Source organism: Sinohyriopsis cumingii, chromosome 17 (genome assembly GCF_028554795.1).
Source record: "Sinohyriopsis cumingii isolate HCF-2022 chromosome 17, ASM2855479v2, whole genome shotgun sequence".
Classification (NCBI taxonomy): Eukaryota; Metazoa; Mollusca; class Bivalvia; order Unionida; family Unionidae; genus Sinohyriopsis; species Sinohyriopsis cumingii.
The window spans coordinates 31,880,966-31,903,596 of record NC_142977.1 but is presented as its reverse complement, the minus strand read 5'-3'; the positions used below and the strand labels follow the sequence as shown (position 1 = coordinate 31,903,596).

General features: G+C 36.0%; 1 protein-coding gene across 1 annotated transcript in view; it reads right to left on the bottom strand.

Annotated features, from left to right (window-relative positions):
* Positions 1–16,472, bottom strand: part of LOC149778363 (uncharacterized) — a 57,462-nt gene extending 40,990 nt beyond the window's left edge. The window contains exons 1-2 of the mRNA XM_089939185.1: positions 16,244–16,472; positions 3,503–3,624 (exon numbers count right to left, since the gene is read on the bottom strand). Of these exons, the coding sequence (XP_089795311.1) occupies positions 3,503–3,624; positions 16,244–16,277 (156 nt within the window). The 5' untranslated portion in view covers positions 16,278–16,472. The remainder of the gene's footprint in view (positions 1–3,502; positions 3,625–16,243) is intronic.
* Between the last annotated feature and the right edge of the window lie 6,159 nt (positions 16,473–22,631).

Here is a 22,631-nt window from a genome sequence, read left to right as displayed (position 1 = left end):
AAATTCAAACACAAAAGCATTTTTTCAGGAAGAAAAATAACCAATTTTAGCAAGGTTACAATTATTTTCTATATATAACACAGCCTTTACAAAAAGTCAAATGGAATGTCACATACCCTTTAAATAGATACATCAATAGTGAAGATTCAAATCAATTTAACATCAATTACCATTCAATACTGCAATGCTTTTGTAAATACCCATAACTGAACATAACAGATGATAAATGTCAGACTGTATCTAACTACAGTTAATATTAACGACTCCTCTGGTGGTCTTTTAGTGTATTCTGTCATATTTTTTCCCAATGTTAATGAGATTATCTGGTTGTCTAATAATCTGGATTGTTGGGATTGAGACGGGTCTAGTGGTAAATGTATTAGTGCCTTTTATGTTAATCCCACAGTCAGAAACGTTTAACTTGCAAGGGTCTGAAAGCTCTCAAAACAATTATTCATGTACCTAGAAAAAAAGGAACCCCGTCAGCCAGGTTATACTTTTTTTGACCCAAACAAGGTATGTTACTGTGAGACTGTTAACTTTATGACATCTTTTTCCCCCATTTGTTATGGATAATTAATAATCATTATTCTTCTTGAAAGATCCCATTAATTCACAGTAGCTTTAGTCTGTGTTTGAAAAAATATAATTAAGAGCAAATCACATCAATATATTTTCTAGTAACCCAGTGAGATACCTAAATTCAACATGTTGTATGTCACCATATTACTAGACTTACAGTAGCCCCTGGGTACATTAGATTTGCTGGACTTTGCATATGCTTGAGGTTACTGTCATTGCATAGTACTCACACATAAATATTTATAGACTAAAATGAAAGAACCATTAAAACATTGCAGATATGATAAAACTGAGAAAGTATTGACTACATTTGCTGAGTCAGTCAGGGTGTCAAATGAACAGTAGTTTCAAGACTGAGACTTGATCATGCACATAACTTTGACTGATCAATAAATTTTTATATTAACAAATAAATCACACTTACTTCACTAAAGCAAAAAAAGGATAAGCTTTCATAGAAATCAACTACTATGTACAAGGATAATGCCAACAAGAGTAAAAGTTTGAACCATTTCATCCCAAATTTCTTTTAAAACCAACTTCGTTTCTTTTAAATACAGTAATATATTTTTTTGCAATATTTTCAATTCTTTTTAAATAAGAAGATATTTTTATTTTTTATTTTTGTGAAGTAAGATTGAATTTTTAGCAAGAAGATGTTAATTTGCAACACAAATGTTTCTGAATTTTGTCCCATTGAAACCGACAGTGACAACACAACAGGAAAAAACCCCACAACTTAAAGTGCATTTCCTTATTGGCAAAGAAAAGAAAGACACAAGCAAAATGCCATAATGTCTACAGCTTTACAGTAAGCTAATGAAGTAGAGACAAATATTGACATAACAATATGTAATGCCACCCACTGATGTGAACCACTATACAAAACCAATGGTAAGATACTTATCGATACAGCTCAACAACTGGTATGAACATGAAAAATTGTGAAAAGTCTTTCCATCTTCGGATCTGATTAACATGGTACCTACAGTCCATTTACACACATTTATTCACTCTATTGACATACATAAAGATTTCTTCAAAAGGCATTAAAATAAATGCTTATTAAACTGAAACAGAAAGAGGGATGTCACTAAAAAAGAAAATTCCAAAAAAGTAACATGTTTAAAACTTGCAACACTCTTACTAAAAGTTTGAGAAATTGTAACAATTTATTCAAATTTTCACCAAATCATTTCTTCTTATACTACTTAGTAGAGATATATATAAGCATACTTTTTCAAGATTTTTTCACACCCTTAGGATGTCAAAGTCTGCACTGCCTTCAACCCATATCTGCCAATTCATCAGCTTATTCAACTCCGTATTGCCTGAATTACAAAACATACTTTCCAGTATCAACAAGTACCATGCATTTCAGTCCCCAAAAAAGCAATGGCAACCATAGTGTATAGACTATACTGTTTGCTTGGTTGCATGTACATAACACAAAGATAAATATAGGCAGGCAGTGTAGTAACCATGAGCTGGGACAGAGAATGAATCCATTAGAAATGTATGTAAGATAATGTACATTTTGATATTTGCGTTGTTGTCAACAAAGTGTTACACCCAATCTAACCCAGAAAATACCACAGAACTACAGTCACCTATAAATCTTTGTTGGCATAGGTATGTTATGGTCACTTACACACTCACACACACATGGGGACAAGGTGGATAAGTTGTTTAAAGTGATCACCTGCCATTTCACCTATGTCCATATGGGTGAAGACTCAAGCTTGGCCAACGTAATTATGTGAGAAAGCTTGCCAGTAGCCTCCCATGGGATGATTCTTCTTGGGGGTAATCCCGGGTTCTTCCTCCAGACGTTCAACCGGCCACCATGTATAGCCTATCATGTGCTGGCAAATGGCATTAAACCCATAACTATATATATATATATATATATATATATATATATATATATATATCCAGTATGTACATACAGTCAAACCTGTCCTAACTGCCACCTTTACATAATGTTCTAATTTCCCCTGGTAAATCTGCTATATAAATGTAATGTATGTGATGATTACCAGCCTCTAGTGGTAATCAGCCAGATGTTTCCTTACTACACAATGATTTCTCCCTGCCTTAACACATTAACCCCTGGAGGTTTTTGTTGTTTTCGCCCGAAAATCGAGTAGGAAACACATTTTGAAAGCTATTTCTGAATACATCTCAAAACACACATTTCCAGGTGAGATTCCAATAACATACTGCCCAGTTGTGTTAGAAACATTGTTTTTCATTGGCTATTTGACCCGCGATTGAGCAGAAGGGAAAAAGTTCTTTTTTTTTGGTTGCTAAATGGACCTATTATTTTTGTATCAAGACCACTCTTTATTCCAAATGCCCATCTTATCCTACTTTTTGCAAAAGTTCACCTGTCTGTTTGCAGTTCATACCAGTTTGCCTCAGATCTGAGACCAAAAAGTCTAAGATCTGGACACAAAATCAGATTCCGACCACGGGCGAATTTTGGGTATAAAAAAATCAGGTCCAAAAAATGAGGTTTTTTTCTTTGTATTTTGTAGTGCAACTAGAAATTCCAGATTATTTGTTATCATTGTAGAGCTACATCTGTCTACATCTGTCTACCTTTCTATAATACCACCCACTTTAGTGCAGGATATAGTAATCTTGTGTGGAACACAAATTTGGGAAAAAATAACAGACATTAATTCATGACCTTATTTTACAGTGAACATTATTAGGTCCATGAAAGGTATTTGTTCAAAATCCAATTTTAAGTATTAACTGGTGTACAGCAGCGAGACTGAGTAAATGCTCCATACAATTTTGCCCCCCCCCCCACAAGCATATGGTAACTCCAACAAGAAGTACTCTTTAAAATTAAATGTCTTTGTAATTACATGTCAATACATCTGCAATAACTTCTAACCCCAGGACTTACATCAGCAGCTTGTAGTATTTTGAGTTGTCTGTCTCTCATGCTTTTCTCCCTAACAAGCCTGGCTTCCTGCATCTGTGCGTATTCACCCTTCATGATCTTGGCTGGGTCTCTTTTACCTTTCACTGCAAGAAAATTAACCATCATAAACTCAAGTACATGTATGCAATTTGATATTCCATCTGAAAATTATTTATTGCCAAGTTTGCAGGTTCTAATGACTAACTTGCATCTGTAAAACTATAAAATTGTAAAGTCATGTTAATTGAGTCAGATTGCACGTTTCAGTGTATGGTACAGTAAAACCTGTCTTGAAAGACCACTACTATCAAAGACCACCTGTCTTGGGAAACCAGATTCTCACTGTATGGATTTATTGATTATATAGTGTTATTACCTGTAATGTGAGACCATCTGTTATATTTATATGATGATAGCTTACACCATGGCATATGTGACAAAAATAGTTATAAAAATAATACTTGTGCTTTCATATAGAATTTGGGAAAGTTTACATTTTATCATTATGCGTTACTTACAGTATATACTTGTGTATTATAAACCTGGGTCAAAATATATACAGGTATAGTAGATTTACTTTATTATAAAATCAAATTTCCATGACTTCTTAACTGTTTTTCCTAGCTTAGATGACATACAACTGCAGATTTTAACACTATTTTACTTTAAATATAAAATGTTAATCCAACTCCATTTATTCACTTAATTAAAGGTAATACATGGGTGAAAGCCTACCTGAAGTCACATATAGGTTTCATTCAAGTCAAGCAGTCCAGATCAAGTTTGTAAACACCAATATCAAAACAATTTAACTCCCAATAAAAAAAACATTAATGACATGTCATTTATGAACACATGCCACTAATGCTAAGGAATCTCATGGGAAGTCAATGAATTTCAAATGTATATGCCATTCTTCTTAATCATTATCTATGGAGTGGGAATTTTAAATTAAATCTGAAATAAACTAGGATAAAGTTTTCTTCAATTAAGATTTATATAATGTGTACAACGAAATGCTGCACAATTTCAATTCATCTGAATTCTATAGATAACACTATACAGTAACTATTATCACTTTATTGCAGTCAAGTGGTCTTTCATCAGATGACCCTCTTATCAAGCACCTGATTCAGTCACAGATCCCATTAATTTGCTTCAATTTTCTGACGTCATGGCTATCTGAATTACTTATTAGTTCTTGGCTAATGAGAACCAATTATAATGCGCTCTCTCACATAAAGAGATGTTTTATCTTTGTGACAAAATTTTGTTATAACATCCCTCATATTACCTATACCTCACTTAAAAGAAGGGTCACTTGTAAAAGTCCCGATAACAGCATCATAAAGAGGGAGAACTTTCAATGTATTTTTTAGCAAATAGTACAGACATTTGTTGTTGTTGTTGTAGGGTTTAACGCCATTTTTCAGCACATGATAGACTATACATGGCGGCCAGTATTAATGGTGGAGGAAGAACAAGGGAAAACCCCAGAAAGAACCACTGCCCATGAGAAGCTACTGGCAAGCTTTCTCACATACCCACATTAACCGAATCCCAGACTCAACCCATGCAGAAAGAGGTGAGATGGCAGTGATCCATAACAAAGAGCGTTTTAGACCACTTGGCCACTCGAGGCCCCGAGACAGGCAGCTTCAACTAAATAAGTATCTAATGTTGTGAGGAACCATATATAACTAGGGCTGTGATAAAGCAGCTTTACTAAAAAGGGTGTCCGTCATACAAATGTGTCCTCTAAATCTGGTTCCACTGTGTATTTATCAGTGTGTATTTATAAGCTTTAAACCAATTACTTATTTCAGAGTATTTACCAAACTGAAAGAATGTGGTCTCCATTGGTAGTAGATGTATTTTCACAAACTGGCTCAGATGACTTATTTATGCTTGTTAATATTTGTTATTTGGGAGTGGTTTATTTAGTGTCGTTAGTTGGGAGTGGTCTAAATGTTGGTGGTGTTATAATCAGATGTTTTACTGTAATTTGTCAAGTCTGATTCAGGTGCCTAACTCAAATGACATAGCACTTTAAAATATCTGATGGCAGATAGTATTGTAAAGCACTTTAAAGATGTTAATAAATAAATCCAACTGCAAAGACCCAGATAATAATAATAATAATAATAATAATGAGGACTTTGTATAGTGCCTAACCTTTAGAAGCTCTAAGCGCTTTACATTCATTAGACAACACCTATAAAATAAAAAACATATATAATGATATGATTACAAAAACAAACACCATGAAATTAGAAAACATAAAAAAACAACATGCTGAGAATATTTAAGGTAGGAAACAATATTAGGTCTTTAAGTTTGTTCTTGCAGTCGAAATAAGTGAGTTTTGAGAGCACTCTTGAATTGGATCACTGTGTCTTTGTGTCTAAGTTCAGTGGGCAATTCATTCCACGTTGCTGGGCTCTGGTATGCAAAAGAACGCTGTCCGTATGACTTTGTTTTCATAGTGGGAATAATGAATATATGATTGTCAGAAGAGAAGCGTAAGTATCTTACTGGTGTGTAAACATGGGTGACGTCGGATAGGTATGCTGGACTAGAGTCCGACAGTGAAACGTAGCACAGAGAACAAATTTTGTGTTTGATTCTGGATCGAATGGATAGCCAGTGTAGGGTACAGAGCAGTGTGGAGGTGTGCTCTGATCTTGGTATTCTAAGTATGATCCGAGCAGCTGTGTTTTGAACTTTTGAAGTTTCTGTGGCAGATATTGAGATGAACCAGACAGAATTTAGTTATAATAGTCCAGTCTTAAAAGTTCTAATGAACACACAAGTGTTTTAGTGGCATCAACTGAAAGATATATGCGAATGGAGCTGATGCGTCTCAGCTCTAAATATGCAGCCTTGCATATGTTCATGACATGTTGGTGCAATGTGAGAGTATTGTCCAGAGTAACACCTAGGTTTCGTACTGATTGTGTGAATTTAATGTTGTGTTGCTGATATTTATTGTTTGAGGTAAAGGATGTGAATGAGAAAGTCTTTGTGTTGTGATCAGAATGGCCTCTGAGTTTTATCATCATTCATGTGCAGCTTGTTACATGTCATCCATGATTTCACATCAGAAATGCACCTCTCTACACCTTTTGGATGGTAGCATCAACTTCAGTTGAGTGGCTAGATTTGTATATTTGGGTGTCATCAGCGTACAATTTGTGAGACACTGGATGATGATCTATGACACTTGAAAGCGACTGAGTGTATAGAATGAAGAGAACAGGTCAAAGAACAGACCCCTAGGGAACACCACAACATAGATCAACTAGGCTGGAGTGTATTCCATTTGCAGATACAATTTGTGTCTGTTGACCAAGTAAGGCTTGAACCACAGTAAGGCTGCATCATGAATGCCAAATACATGCTGGAGACGGTGAAGTAATATATCATGGTCTATTGTGTCAAATGCTGCAGACAAATCAAGGAGAGTGAGGACTGTAATCTATCTGCTATCCAAGGCAGAGAGAATGTCATTAACTACTTTTAGAAGAGTAGTTTCAGTACTGTGGCAAGGGTGATATGCAGATTGTACATTGCTAAAAAGACTGTTTGAATTCAGATGAGATACAAGCTGGGATAGAACAACCTTTAAAAGATTTTTGACATGAATGGGAGATTAGAAACTGGGCGGTAGTTCTTTAAATCGTTATGGTCTAGTGTTGGTTTCTTCAGCAGAGGCTTTACAATGGCAGTTTTGAAAAATGATGGGAATTCCCCGGATGAGAGAGAGGTATTAATAACATCAGTTAGTGAAGGCAATACTGGATCTAAGCACTCAAGCAGCTGTGATGTTGGAATTGGATCAAGTTCACATGACTTTGGTGCACTCTTCTTTATGACTGTACGTACGAAATCCATAGAGACAGGTTCAAAGGCTGCTAATGGTTGCCGCTCAAATTTTTTATCCCAACTGTATGGTGATGACAAGTCAATTGAAATTGTGGTGTCAAGCTTATCTCTAATGGTTTGTACTTTGTCACGGAAGAAATTTGCAGACAATTGTCCGGAAGGTCGACTGGAGAGAAGGTAGTTGGAAGTCACGGTGTTGATTTGTTCCTTGACATTAGCTTGTTAGTAATCTTGAAGAGCTCTTTGGAGCTGGAACTTTCCATGATCTTAGTACTGTAGTGGGCTGATTTCGCTGCATGGACTACATTTCTGACATTCTTCTTAGCAGCTTCATAGATTTGCTTATGAATAGTGAGTCTGGTGGAAAGCCAAAGCCTCTCAGCTTTACGGCTGTCTCTTTTAGCAGTGCGAAGCTGGTCCCTAACACTGCTACGCCATGGAGAACACTTTTGAATTGATACTCTGCACTTGGAAGCTGGGGCATGTTTGTCGAGCAATGAACGCAGGCAGTTACCGAGTTGTTCTGTTGTAGAGGTAAGCAAGTTGTTAGGTATGCTTGGATGTCATGCATTACTTTGGTTCTGTTTATCATACGGAGGTTTCTCTTAGTAGCAGATAAAGGTGGAGGGTTAGGGACTGATAAGTCAAGATGGCATATAATGCAGAGGTGATCTGATGCAAGGTCATGGGATACCAGGGAGGACCGTAGAATGTTATCATCAGGTCTATGAAGAATCCGTCTAAACTGTGACCATGTTTATGTGCAGACAGATCTAGGACTATATAGATTTGTTACGAGTACAGTACTCATTGCAACAACAAAAACACAGACCCTAATCTGCCAGCCTATTATGCAGTGGCAGATTTGGGTCCATCTTGTCTGCAGTTGGACTTGACTTAAAAGCAAGCATAAATAATGCATTAGTCTGTTCGTGTAATGCTGTTCATAAGAGACCGAAATGTAGCCCACTTTATAGGTAAAGCAGCATTATACCTATACTGAGGTATTTTAGTAAATGGGATCTATGACTATACCTGCCCTGTACTAAGAAGTACTGTACCCTGCAAATAAAAAGTCCAGTAAACTTTTCTTGACTTTTTTTTCCTCATTGAAGCTGACAGTCAATTAAAAGATATTGCTTACCTGTATAACTGACATGAACGACAACCATCACCTGTACAACTGATGTCATGAATGACAACCATTTGCTAATTTTAGAAAGGAAAACCACCTAAGGATTACAGAGTAGGTAATATCTTCAGTCCAGTAATATGAAACAATCTATAAAAATATTTTTAATACAGAAAATAAATTATAAAAGAAATGAAAGATGTTATATGCACTTGAATATTAAGTTAGCTTTAAGACATCTTTGTACTTTCTCTAAGGAGTCAATAGAAATTATTATCCATTATAAAGTTTTTCTGTATATATAATATTTTGAAGAATTATATAACTATTTATGATATACAGTAGTCCCTGGATTTTGCCTGACTCTACTGCCTAATCTATTTCGCAAAAGAAAATACAAATATTAAATTTGTATTACATTGATGTATTTGATACAAATGGTACACGGTTTTTATATTGTATCTAAATGACTTCATAAATAAGAAAAAGTTTTCCAATATTGGCTTATAATATTCAAGATGGTATTATTATAGCCACCAGGCCTCAAGCTTTCACTAGCTTTGGGGAATATCAAATAACACCTTGGAATGAAACAACAAAACCTCATGCATTTCAAACAACCATGTTCCATCTTCTGTTATTCATGTCTTTAAAGTTTAATGTGAGCATTACCAAAAACCCGTTATCAGTAAACATGAACTGCAAATTCAGATATCAGTTGGTATATAAGTGTAGAATAATTACAGCATTATTGATGCACCCTGAAACTGGATTCCTCAACTGCATTGTTTACAATTGCACCGAAAAATGCAAATGATTTCTGATATTATATTGTACATGTACAATATTATTTTCAAAGAAAGAAAGTCACTGAAATCATACCAGTAGTACACTATGGACCCAAACAATATGTCAAACATTAATATATCATCCTACCTTTGACAAATAGAGGTATGGGTATTGAGAATTTATAAATACATGTATAGGGAAGATTTGTATAAAGAAGAACAAAGATCAGGCTTGAATATACAGTGTATGTTTAAAATTTGTGCATATTAGTTGAATTTTCAGCTTAAGTTTTTTGAAATTCAGTCTTAATCCTGCAATCACATGTCCCATAATAGAGCGTTCAAAATGTATAACAAGATAGCATCCTGAAAATCCTCTCATTATTAAAACAGTATTTGTAAAATTTGACTATTTTATGAATTGGATTCAGTCTAAAACGAAAAAGTGCAATGATCAGAATAAGTTTTCCGGTGAATCAGATGACCACAAAATAACAAAATCAATAGTGTACCCATTTCCCTTACACAAAAACCATATGTTTCAAAACACCACATCCATTATGTTCCTCTGTGGTCATTTTACAGTTTTTGACTATACTATATGCTCAGTGGCTTTAATTACTACCAATCATTTTTATTTCAAAAAAGCCCACTACAAACTTTTATAATGAGAGCATTTATTTAACTAGAAAAGACTTGTATGTAATAAAAAATATAATACTAAGGTTAAACCTAGGTGTGGCTTGATGTATGACTGGATATGCACACAATGCCAAAATAATCACCATGTCAAACTTTCAGCATGGCATGCTTGACAAAAATAATTAATGTTGTTGTGGGGTTTAATGCCGTTTTTCAGCACATGATAGGCTATAAATGGCAGCCAGCACTAAAGGTGGAGGAAGAACCCAGGAAAACCCAGGAAAGAACCACCGACCCACGAGAAGCTACTGGCAAGCTTTCTCACATACCAACATTGGCCGCATCCAAGACTAGAACCCATACAGACTGAGGTGAGATGGCAGTGATCTGTAACAGAGAGTGCTTTAGACCACTTGGCCACTCAGAGCCCCACTAATTAATGCAACTGAATACCTGCACTTTCAAGTGGAAATTTTGGATTGTTTATGGTTTTATTACCACCAGTTACTTATATTATATAAGTATAAGCAAGATAAATGTATACAGTAAAACCTGCTTTGAGAGACCACCTGTTTTGAGGGACCATGATCTCCATGCACATATTTATTGATTATACAGTGTTATGACCTGGTCTGAGAGACCACCTGTCTTAAGAGACCATTATTTTTGGTGGTCTTTCAAGGCAGTTTCTACTGTATATGGTAGATTTACTCTATTACAAAATCAAATTTCCACGACTTCTTAACTGTTATTCCTCGCTCAGCTAATATACAACTACTCAGTTAAAACTATTTTACTTTAAATCACTGAATATAAAATGGGAATTGAACTCCATTTCTTCACCTGATGAAAGCTGATACATTTACTGAAGGATACCTTGGTAAAAGACTACCTTAAGTTACATTTTGGCTTGATTCTAATGAAGAAGTCCATATCAAGTTTGAAAACACCAATATGAGTACAATTTAACTGTCAATTAAAGTATAGTTAATGGCATGTCATTTATGGACATTTATCACTAATACTAAAGAATGTCATGGAAAGCCTCATAATTTTTACATATGCCATTCTTCTTAATCAGTTTTTACAGACTGGAAATTTTAAATTGAATCTGATATAAAATAATATAGTTTTCTTCAATTAAGATTTAAATACAGTTTACAACCAAATGTTGCAAAATTTCAATTCATCTGAATTCTATAGTGTAATAAAGTATTAACAGTTTAATGCACACTGAGGTGATATGACAAGATCTGATAAAGCATGTGTAGCCATGGATGCAATTAATTTGTTTCAATTTTTTGTGTGATGTCATAGCTACCCAGATTACTTCATATTAGTTCTTGGATAATGAGAACCAATCACAATGTGATCTGTCACATCATGAGGCATCTTACTTTTGTGACACAACCTTGTTAAAACATCCTGCAGACATTTAGCATTATGTCCTACCCTGTCTCATTATCCTGACATCAGGCCAAGCTGTCCTGAAACCTTTTAATGCTGAGCATTAAGAGAGGTAGCTGCTTAGTCTAAGTACCATTTTTATAAGATTTTTGTATGATTCAGCCAGGGTTTGAACCCACAACCTCCCACATCCAAGGCAGATGCTTCAACCACTTAGGCCACTGAGCGGTCTTGCAGTTTAAAAAGTACTCTATTTTATTTTGCCAAGTAGCACATTATCTAAATAAATCTCAGGTCCAACATACCTAGATATAAATTTGGTCATAGAGAATATCTGTACTTGAAAGGAATTGTAATAACCTTTGTCCCTATAACAATCATTTATTGTATTTCAATACATGACTGCAATTTCACATACAAAAGGCCACTGTACCTTGCTAACTAATGAATAAGTTAATACCCACAACAACCAAAAATGAATAAGTAAAAACCTTTGTTTGGGTGGGTTCATTGTTGTACAAAGTATCATATTTCTAACAAGCCCAAGAACTAAGACATACCACATTGTATACAGAATTATTATTTTATTTCCATATTATAATCCCAAAGACCTGATATAGGTACATGCAGTGATACATATTTCATTTGACAAAAAATGAAATGTTTGCTTAAGTTATTAATAATCATATTCGAAGCCCTCAAGATGGAAAAACCAAATTGTCCTTATATGCTGTGTAGATGTAATCTGGTAAACCTGATAATAGATAACAATAACCATCACCATCCAACTGGGAGGTAAAGAGTTCACCTAGAAATTGAATTGTATAGGGTCACCATAAATAAGCTTTCTTTCCAGGTGAGATGCAGGAACAATCTGGTGTCAAATAAATTCTTCACTTCAAAGATATTTTTAAGTTCAGTTCACTATTTAACTCCATAAGGCCTAAAAGAACAATAGCTATGCTTCCAGTTTCCTGATGGATTATTATCATGTCTCCCAACTCCATACTTTCTTTTGGGCATCAGAAGAAAAAAATTTGGATTTACAAACTGTTCTGACCAATCAAGATATCATTTTGTGTTTAGGTAACGGTGTTAGAATCTACATACTACTCTCATTAGGAACATGTAATATTTCTCCAAATGTGTAAATGCCCATTTGACACAGAGTAGAAAACATGGTCTAATTATGGCTACCTTTGCATGCTGTTCTCTAATCATGGTTAGCTTCAAATATTGAGCAAGTCATCACGCCAACAAAAATTATTCAAACACCTTAGTTATATAGGGAGTGCTTAGCTTACTTCCATGTAACATCATGCTGTTAAGTAATGCTGATGTGGTCTTTTCTCATAAGATAAACATAGTCATCAATGGTGGGTGCGATGTTAAATCCATGCCTTTGTTAGGAGACAGACCAGAGTAATGTACATGGTGTGATACTGACTCTCGTGCAGGTAGGAAGAAAAAAAATATGTAAGAATATACACACACACACACACCATGCAAGATATCTACTGTTGTAACAGTTACAACTAAAATAAAGGCAGATTGAGCAAAAAGTGACCAAGTTCCCTCAATCACAACAAATCCTGTATTTGGAATATATACTTTGTATCCTTGTTTAGTTAAATGCCAAACATTCCACAACAATGCAATCTGAACAAAAGTGTCTTCAAAGCTTTTTTAAAATCTTATTTCAATCTGTTGGTGCATTCACTACCTTAATTTTTTTTAGCCATTCTTCTTATTATTATTACCGAAGATAGAAAGAATTAATCACTTATTCATATCAAATTAACATTTCAAAGTTATTAAAATATTCAAATAGCAATATTTTTCCTAATTAATCAAGAATATATTTGAAATATAAATTACACTTTAAAATAATAGCTGATACTTTTTTACCAGTTTAAAATTAAAAAACATAATGATCATATTATTAAGTTTTCTTCTGCTGCAATACTACTACTACTACTAATAATATGTCTATGTTAAATTTTTTAAATATATTAGTCAAACTGCAGTAGTGCGAAATACTATCCAGGGGTCAAGCTAGACTAGAATTTTAGGGAGAAGTAACTTCTTTTAGACAGAACAGGGAGAAGTAAGAGCTCAACAAGGAGAAGTGGATGCAAAGCAAGAAACACAATATATATATTTGAATTATGCCCTCAGTTTTGTAGAATGCATATTTGCATTTAACACTTGATTTAAGCAATACTGTACTTTATTTTCAAGACAAAATTTCATATGACTCTAAAAGAATAATAGAAACTTCATTGTAACAAATTTTAACTGAGTAAACAGATTACATTATTGTAATTGCAAGTTTGTAAAAATGCTTATCAACTACCCTTAATCAAATTTGTGAAAAATTTTCTTAATGTTTTTTAAAATATATTTTCTCAATAATGGCACTTTCTGAGATTTCTAAACAGAATTTGAAACAATCCATGTACCACATGCATGAGGGCAAATACATACATGTCTTCAAATCATACTGTTCCTCATTTCTTTGTTGGATATAAAACATTACCATAACTATTCATACATAGCACACTAAAATGCATAAAGTTACAGACATGGCTCCTTTATAGTCAGTATACAAACAAACCCTTTTTTCCAACCGAATCAACAGAGACATGAGTGCAATTTTTCTTTACAAGGAGGGTTTTTCGTTATGTGTAATCATTCACTTTGCTTCATTACAACAGTCCATTGACAGGATTGCAAATTTATGGTTTATTTATTTGTCTAAGTACTTGTAGTAATTTTAGGCATTGGTTAAATAGTATCTGCTTCGCTTCTTTTTTCCACAAATACAAGTGAAGTCAGAAAACAACTTTAATCTTACAACATAGCTTTGTCCAGTATGTTTCTGACCTACATAACTGCATAAAGTTAAACCTTAAAATAACATAAAACCTAGATTTCACTTTCTATGAATTATAAATTTTTCTGAATATATTTGCCCAATGATTTACAAAAACAGATAATCCAATAAACTGGTACTTCCCAGACTTAGCGATGTCCACCATTATTTCCCTGTTACTGGTTCATTTACAGTTTCAAAACTAATTTTATGACGAAGTAGTGTATAAGAGGCAGTTAAAATATCCAGATCACTGATTCTGATTTTAAAACACAAATTGCTATTTACATACTATTGTTAAAGCTTCGAAATACAAGTTTGTATGTTTTATCATCGAGGGATAACATGCGGAAATTGGGCAGTGATATTATCTGATAGCTGCCAACTTACTCAGAAAAGGGTTAATGGTCAATCAGCTATCAAAACACATGCCCGTGAATGGTCAATCAGCTGTCAAAACACATGCCTGTGAATGTTCTCGAGTTTGTTTGTCGGCGTAATTTATATCAAAACTAGGCCAAGGTACTGATGGCTTGATGAATACATTTCACTATAACTCAGTGGTAGAACTAACCTGGTTAAGGCAAGGGGGTACCTCAAAATGTACTGTCAGTGAATGTATCTCTAAAAAAAAATCACAGGGCAAGGTCATTTTTGCTTTCCTAACAGAAGAAGGCAAAGTTTACATTTTTTATGTGATGTAGTCACCCACTTCGTCTGGTAGCATGACCCTATCTAAATATAAACTTCACAACAACAACAAAATTGTCATTCAGGTTTAGCCCTGCATACATTAATTTATGCTGCATGTTATCTTAAAAACGGCATTTGTCATTAATTTATACTGTATGTTATCCTAAAAGCAGCATTTCCATTAATTTATGCTGTATGTTATCGTAAAAACAGCATCTGCCAATTAAATACTGTTAAATACAGCCAGTTAAATACTTTTGAATATTGAAGTACGATTCATAATTGATCAGAAGCTGACTAGCAGATTCATGGTAGATACTAGTCCAAGTTTCCTCTGACCACCCGCCTCCCATTTTAGATATACTGGCATTTACGGCAATGTACAATATAATATATCTAACCTGATATTTATGTTGTCTGGGTTGACATCTTACTCCCAAATTGTATTTAGTTAAAGTATGTTTCTGTAACATAATAAAATACTAATACTGAAAAGAATGTTATTAAGCTTTGTTTCATTAAAGATTCTTAGCATCCCTTAACTGGTTTCCATTCCTGACTTCCATCCCATTCCACTGGACTGAAACGTAGGTTAACATAACTCAAAAATATGCCAATTTGCTTGTGCCAGAAAAAGAATCCATTAGAATATTGGAGTGACACTAAAACAATCAGATTTTATTTTATGGAAAAGTGTCTATATGGTCTGCCAAATCTGAGGTATTCCTGAAAATGTGGCCTCTCTTTCCCGTTAGTCTGCCTGGGAACACAGCACACAATGCCGTTTATTTAGGCAGCAAGACATCGACCATACAACATGAATATCAGTGTAGATGTCTTAGATTCTAGCATTAGACAAAATCCCAACATGAATGCCAGAATACACAAAATAGGATGGAAGGATCAGATAAACTCGGACCACATACTTGCAGTGAGAGACTGCATATTATCTATCTTTATATAGTAAATAATACTTTTCATGAACATCAAGATACACAAGGTAAAATCAGTACACACTAGATATTTAAAAAATATTAAATAACCCATGTGTATCTGTGTGTGTGTCTCTCTCTCTCTCTATATATATATAAAAGATAACACACACACACACATATATATATGTATATAGATAGATAGAGAGATAGAGAATGACAGACACACACACATGTGTGTGTATCTGTTATATATATATATATATATATATATATATATATATATATATATATATATATATATATATATATAGTGTGTGTGTGTGTGTGTGTAAAACATGTCAAAATCATGTTAATCAGATCACATACCCGGTTTAACTGGAACGGAAACCCCACATCCCATCTTTCCTATAATATCACTACTTTGTAGGCTACCTTAACCGGTACTCCAAATCCTACCTACACCTTCCATTCAATGAATTACGCTCCTACCATACTCGTCAATAACGAAATAGTGAAAGCAACAATTATTTGTTTTCGTCACAACAACTGGTGGAGCGATCCGTGCTGTAAACGCTTGGAAAGCGGTATTAAAATAAAGTCATCGATATGGTCTGGTTCCCTGACCTCTCTCTACTCTATTACTCCTCATAATGAAGAGTAAAACATTGAACAGACGTCAGGGACCCAGACCATGATAAATAAAAGGTCACACTGGACAGTTTATTTGGTGAATTTTCATCCGACGATGACCTATTGCTAAAAATGAGAATAATTTCACAATGATGATACAGATAAAAGCAAACTAATGATTTTTGTAGGAAGCATGCATGTGAGATTTTGACTGGCAATCAGGTTAATTCCTTATATGCCTGGAACAAAGGTGCTCAACGCGAGCTTAATGTTGAGAAAAATAAATAATCTGAAGGAAAAAAATCATACAGTGACAAAAAATACCTTAGATTACCCCCATCACCCTTACTGAATTAGGAATCTAAGGTATTTTTTGTCACTCTGTATGATTTGTTTCCTTCAGATTATTGTTTTTTTTTGTTTTTTTTTTCTTTCTCAACATCAAGCCCGCGTCGAGCACCTGTGGCCTGGAACGCTATATTATCGCGGTACTCGATGTTCTTATCGGTACATATTCAAACTGTTTTGTTATTGCTGCTTACTTATTATTTCTAAAGTTTCAGTGACTTTCCCTCTTTCTATTCCTATCAGAATGCTTTGTCAATCGAAGCTTGTAAATGTAAATATAAGAGCATATGGTGACTGACCGAGATTAACGTACCATGGGGGAACAACTCTATATTATCGTGGTATTTGCCCATCTTACCTATGGTAGCACGCAGGTATTATAATAAATATAAAATACCACTTACCTATGAAAAGAAATGTCCACGCTTATACTGGCATAATATTTCCAAAATAAATGAAAGGATCCAATAATAAAATCAAACAAATATATGTAATTCAACTGTAATTCCATGAATAACAAAATACAAATTAAAAGCAATTATTATTTAACTTTATATGAATTTTAAATGTAATGTGGGCAATGAAATGTGAATATATAACAACTGTTATTAATATTATTATTGAACTATTACTATTTCAAGAACGTTTAACTGTTATTATATTCTTATATATTTATGAGAAGTATGATCATAAGCAACATTTTGTAAATTTTGGTCCATATTGGCTACCATGCAATAAAATTGCAACCTTAACCTTGTAAGGACATGAATGACACAAGCAGTATATGACCTATACTCATCAAACATCAGACAATATACTGAATATAATTCATAATCAAAGTCAATGCTGGTATAGCAAGTTCGACTGGAGTTTTCTATATGATGATAAAGGTAAATGAATGCACTTTACAAAAAAGTGATGTTCATTTTTTTTTTATTTTAAAATTTTAAAAAATGTAGATATTTTAGAGGATATTGTGCTGTATGATATTTGCGTCCTTACTGGCTACAGCTTTGCATATGTAAACAACTGCTAGACGGCGCGTGTCCAAAAATTAATCGGGAAATCCCGTTTGCCGCGTTAATATAGAGCCTGCGAAAATACAGCGTTGGACTACTGGTGGATTTTACACTCAACAAACACTGCCACCAACCCCTCATTTTTACGTTCATTTTTGACAGGAAAGAGCTATTTTGAATATTTTCCCGTGACAAGGCAGCTAAAAGAATCAGTATGTGCATTATGCATGAATGAAGTTCACTAGTACTATAACAAATTAGCATAATTTTCATCACCTCAGCTATCTGGAGCAGCAGGGGGGGGGGGGGGGGGGGGGGGCATCCGACATTTTGTCCAATCGTTATTTTGCTTAATTATTACTTTCTGCACTCACTGGATCCGGTGTAGTCAGCGCTGGTAAAAAAAAAAACGACGACGGTCCATCCTACACGACGGTGACGTCATTTGGTTTAATACACTTTTCTGCGCGCCGATCCCAGCGTCGTCAGCGTCCGGTAAAAAAGCGCGACGACCGCGTCGATGTCATTTCCCCCCCTGCTGCTAAGTGGTTATATACAATGAAAATTATTTACAATTTAACCGAATATTTGGTCAAGTCCGATACGATATCGTGTCCGAGGATCATGTAAATTTATCGTTACAAATCCATGTGGGGTCGACTGAGCATGACTAAAAAAGTTTCGAAAACCATTAAAGTCCATGTCACCGCCACACCAAGTTTGCCAGATATTTCGTAGCGTGTGTGTATCAACGCCGTTGAATACAGCAAGAATATTACAGTTGTCTCTGATTACTTTTGGAATCTGAGTGTATCGTTGAGTGACATATATCACGTCGGTGTTTTTATGCCTGCCTCTGGAAAATATCCTGGCTGGGTTTTTTTGATTGTCTAACATAACATCATCGTACACGACTAGATTGTTAATGTCGCCATCAATATCATCAATACCTGGTGCATCATTGATATCTGTAATAAACTCAATAACATTTTTTTCAGCGATCGCTGATGCATTCTCGTTAAAATCTTTCAACACCTCGTAGCATCGTTGATCATCTACGCTAGGGGCGATTAAATACAACTTATCCCACTTCATCCATCTCATTATTAAATTGAGTAACAATTGCGTCTTGCCGGATCCAGATGGTCCGATGATAATCATCCGGATCGAGTTTGGTAACGCTGCAACATGCTTAACTGGTTCTCTCGTTTTAGTCGCCGAAAAATCAATTATATTCATATCTCTATACATAAATTATGGATCTATATTGTGTGAAGTGTAGAGTGCGTACTGGCACAAATGATATGACAACCGTTACAACAAGAAATAACAGATCGGCGCTTACTGGTAAGTGTGTACAATGCGGTACAAAGAAATTTAGATTTATTTCTGCTAGACCCGGGGATGCTTTAAAAAAAGCGAGGAGGTGATATTGCAGCCAAGTTATCAAAACTCCCCGAAACCCCGTGGGCAAAGTATCCAGGAGAAAAGCACCTCCCAGGATATAGCTACTGTGGCCCCAGAACACGATTAGATATCAGACTCGATGATCAAAATCAGCCCAAACCCGGTGAGTATCCAATAAACGCTATCGATAAGGCGTGTCATGCTCATGATGTTGCTTACTACAAAAGTAGCGATCTGCAACAGCGTCATATCGCGGATGTAAAAATTAATTCACGCGTTAAATACCATTCCTGATAAATCCCTCAAAGAAAAGTTGGCTTCATGGTTGGTAAAATCGGCTATGAAAGGTAAATTAATGATTGGAAGCGGAGCTTCTCGCGCTGGTAATTGAAAACGCTAGCGTTTATAATAACAACATGGAATCCATCTATTATTCTCCGAGAGGATACTGGAAGGGGAAGGCCGCAATTGGTAAACTCGCAAGCGCTGCAAAGGTAACAAAGGCCGTTGCGGCTAATTGGTTATCCAAACAGGCTATATGGCAAATTTATCTACCACCGCCTAAACAAATCAACTTCTCGCACTTTGATGTTACCGTACCCAATGAAGTTCATCAAGCTGATATACTATTTCTGCCGCATGACAACGGTTACAAATACGCGCTAACCGTAGTTGATGTTGCGAGTCGATACAAACAAGCGGAGCCGTTAAAAACAAAGTCAGCAACTGAAGTAGCCAATGCGTTTGAGCGGATTTACCGAAGGGGTCCTCTGCGCTGGCCAAATCTATTACAAGTTGATCCTGGCAATGAATTTCGCGGCGCTGTTTTATCAACGCTGAAACATCATAGCGTCGCGATACGACGAGCTCATACTGCGCTACATCGTGATCAGGCAATTGTTGAACGATTCAATCGGACTCTTGCTGAACGGTTATTTGGGTATCAATACGCGAAGGAATTCATCCAAGAAAAACGATCTCGCGAATGGGTTAAAAGGTTGCCAGGCGTAATTGCAGCGTTAAATAACGAGATTACCCGAGCAATCAACATGAAGCCCAGCGACGCGATTAAAAAAAAGTATATACCCGGAAGATCAAAAATAGATAGCGTTTCCAAGCCGATTCTCGGCGATGTCACTGTTAGATATCTGTATGAACCAGGAGAGCTTGAAGGCGGTAAAAAAAGAGCTACTGATCCTATTTGGAGTGTTACCACACATAACATATCAACGATAACACGATCAACTGGTAGACCACCGATCTATAGACTGGATTCAACTGCCCCACAGCGGGGGTTTACACGCGAGCAACTACAAGTGATACCTGACGATACTCAATTGCCCCCGCGTGGTCTTAACTAGCGCCGTTGCGTCTATTGCACTCAAGACAGGTCAACCTCACATTACCACGGATATGACCGAGACTGTTATCGATCCTGTCCACGGTAAATTGGCGAGCGTCTTTATCCGAATAACGCCAGCGCATTACACAATTGCAACTCGCGCAGTGATTATTCTGTTGTTGTCGTAACGCAATTATTAATTCGGCATCAATATCAAAACGCCGCTGTTTCTTTTTTATCCTGTTGGCGGTAACCCGAGAGTTTTCTATCAATGACGCTAGCATCAATAATGTCATCGTTGTCACTGGCTTCGTCAATAACAATTCTTCGAAGCTGATTCATTCTCCGTACTCTGGACACTGCAAGATAGACTAGATTTGACCATTCGATGCGATTATCAACTATCCAAACAATTGTGTCCGTGATGGTTAATCCCTGCGAGGAATGTATTGTCGTTGCGTATCCTAGCGTCCACGGGGATTTATCAGCACGTAGCGCGTCCTCGACGACGCTGATATCAACGAGCACGATATCAATCAGCACAAGAAGTTGTTTTTTTGTCCCTGACGCTGTTGGGCCCGGGATTTCAACTTTAGTGTTTTGCCGCCGTGTATCCGCGGGTCTATAACATAACGGCACTGGGCGCGTTGGAAACTTTTCCTTATGCAACGTAAACAACTTCCGCTGAAGTGTGTCTCTGACTATCTTTCTACTCGCTACAATCAAATCGTTTGGTCTCCATGTTTCCCAGAATTCATTTAACGGCGTTTCCGGAATCACCTCGCGGATTATTTCACATTGAATTCTATCCGGCTGTAATCTGATTAATTTTTTAACCTCACGCAGTTGTTCATCAAGTGCTCGGTAATCAGTATCGGTTTCTTCATAATAGTCCACAAAACCCTTTAACCAATCATGTGGACCCTCGCCGACAAATGGTGGTGGTTGGCCATGGTCGCCACACATGATTACCGCTGTATTCGCGCTCAGCAACCACTCAAGAAACATTTGGAAAGTATCTAACGAAACAGTACATATCTCATCCCAGATGATAACCTCAGGAATAAATTTTTCCCCCATTCGATCAGGAGTCCACTCACCGCCGCTGTATCGAAAAAAGCTGTGATAAGTAACGGCGTCAACATTTCGTTGTTTTATCTCTCACGCGAGTCTATGGGTCGGTGTAAGCACGATTATACTTGCCCGCGTTCGAAATAATTCAATTGCCCGAGTCGTCTTTCCTGACCCGCCACAACCGCTTAAATAAACTGTTTTATATCTACAAATTGGATCAGAACACGGTGGTGCATTAGACCATTCTGATAAATTATCACCGCGTAAGTAATTGTTTTCAACGGTGACATCTGCTGACGGGGAATAATCGCGTCGTATTTCATTTTTAATTCTCCATATACCCCAACTCTCGTCCGGACTAGTAAACTCGGCTATGTTTCCCTTGTACTTTACGTCTATATAAAATGAATCAACGGCTACTCTAACCGCGGTGTCGGGAAATCTATTTATCATCGAGAATAAATTGATAGCGGCGTAACCCAGCATAGACGCCCTCAAATGTGGATATGCCGGGCTGTCTCCATCGCTGTAGGTAACAACTGTACCCAACTTTGTTCCATTGGACAAGAAAGCTGTTTTGCAGTTCACGTATCTATTTTTTGCCACTGCGTCCTTGATTACGAAATCATATTCTGCGTCATCTATAATCAGTCGTGAGCAATATCGTTTGTAGTCGCAGTTTTTTCCACCTTGTGTGAACTTACCGATTATTCTTCTACCGAGATCTTTTGCCTCGCAGTTTCGTTGGTTGAATATCTTTTTGGACCATTCGATGATATATTCCTCGTCGGCATCAATGTGTGCTCTGGATTCGTCAATTATGCTATCTAGACGCTCTGGTTCTGGTAACCAGACTTCAGTCTGCGCCCGATATGATATAATCGCGTCACTGACAATCAACGATACAAGCATGCTACAATCAATCATAAACCGT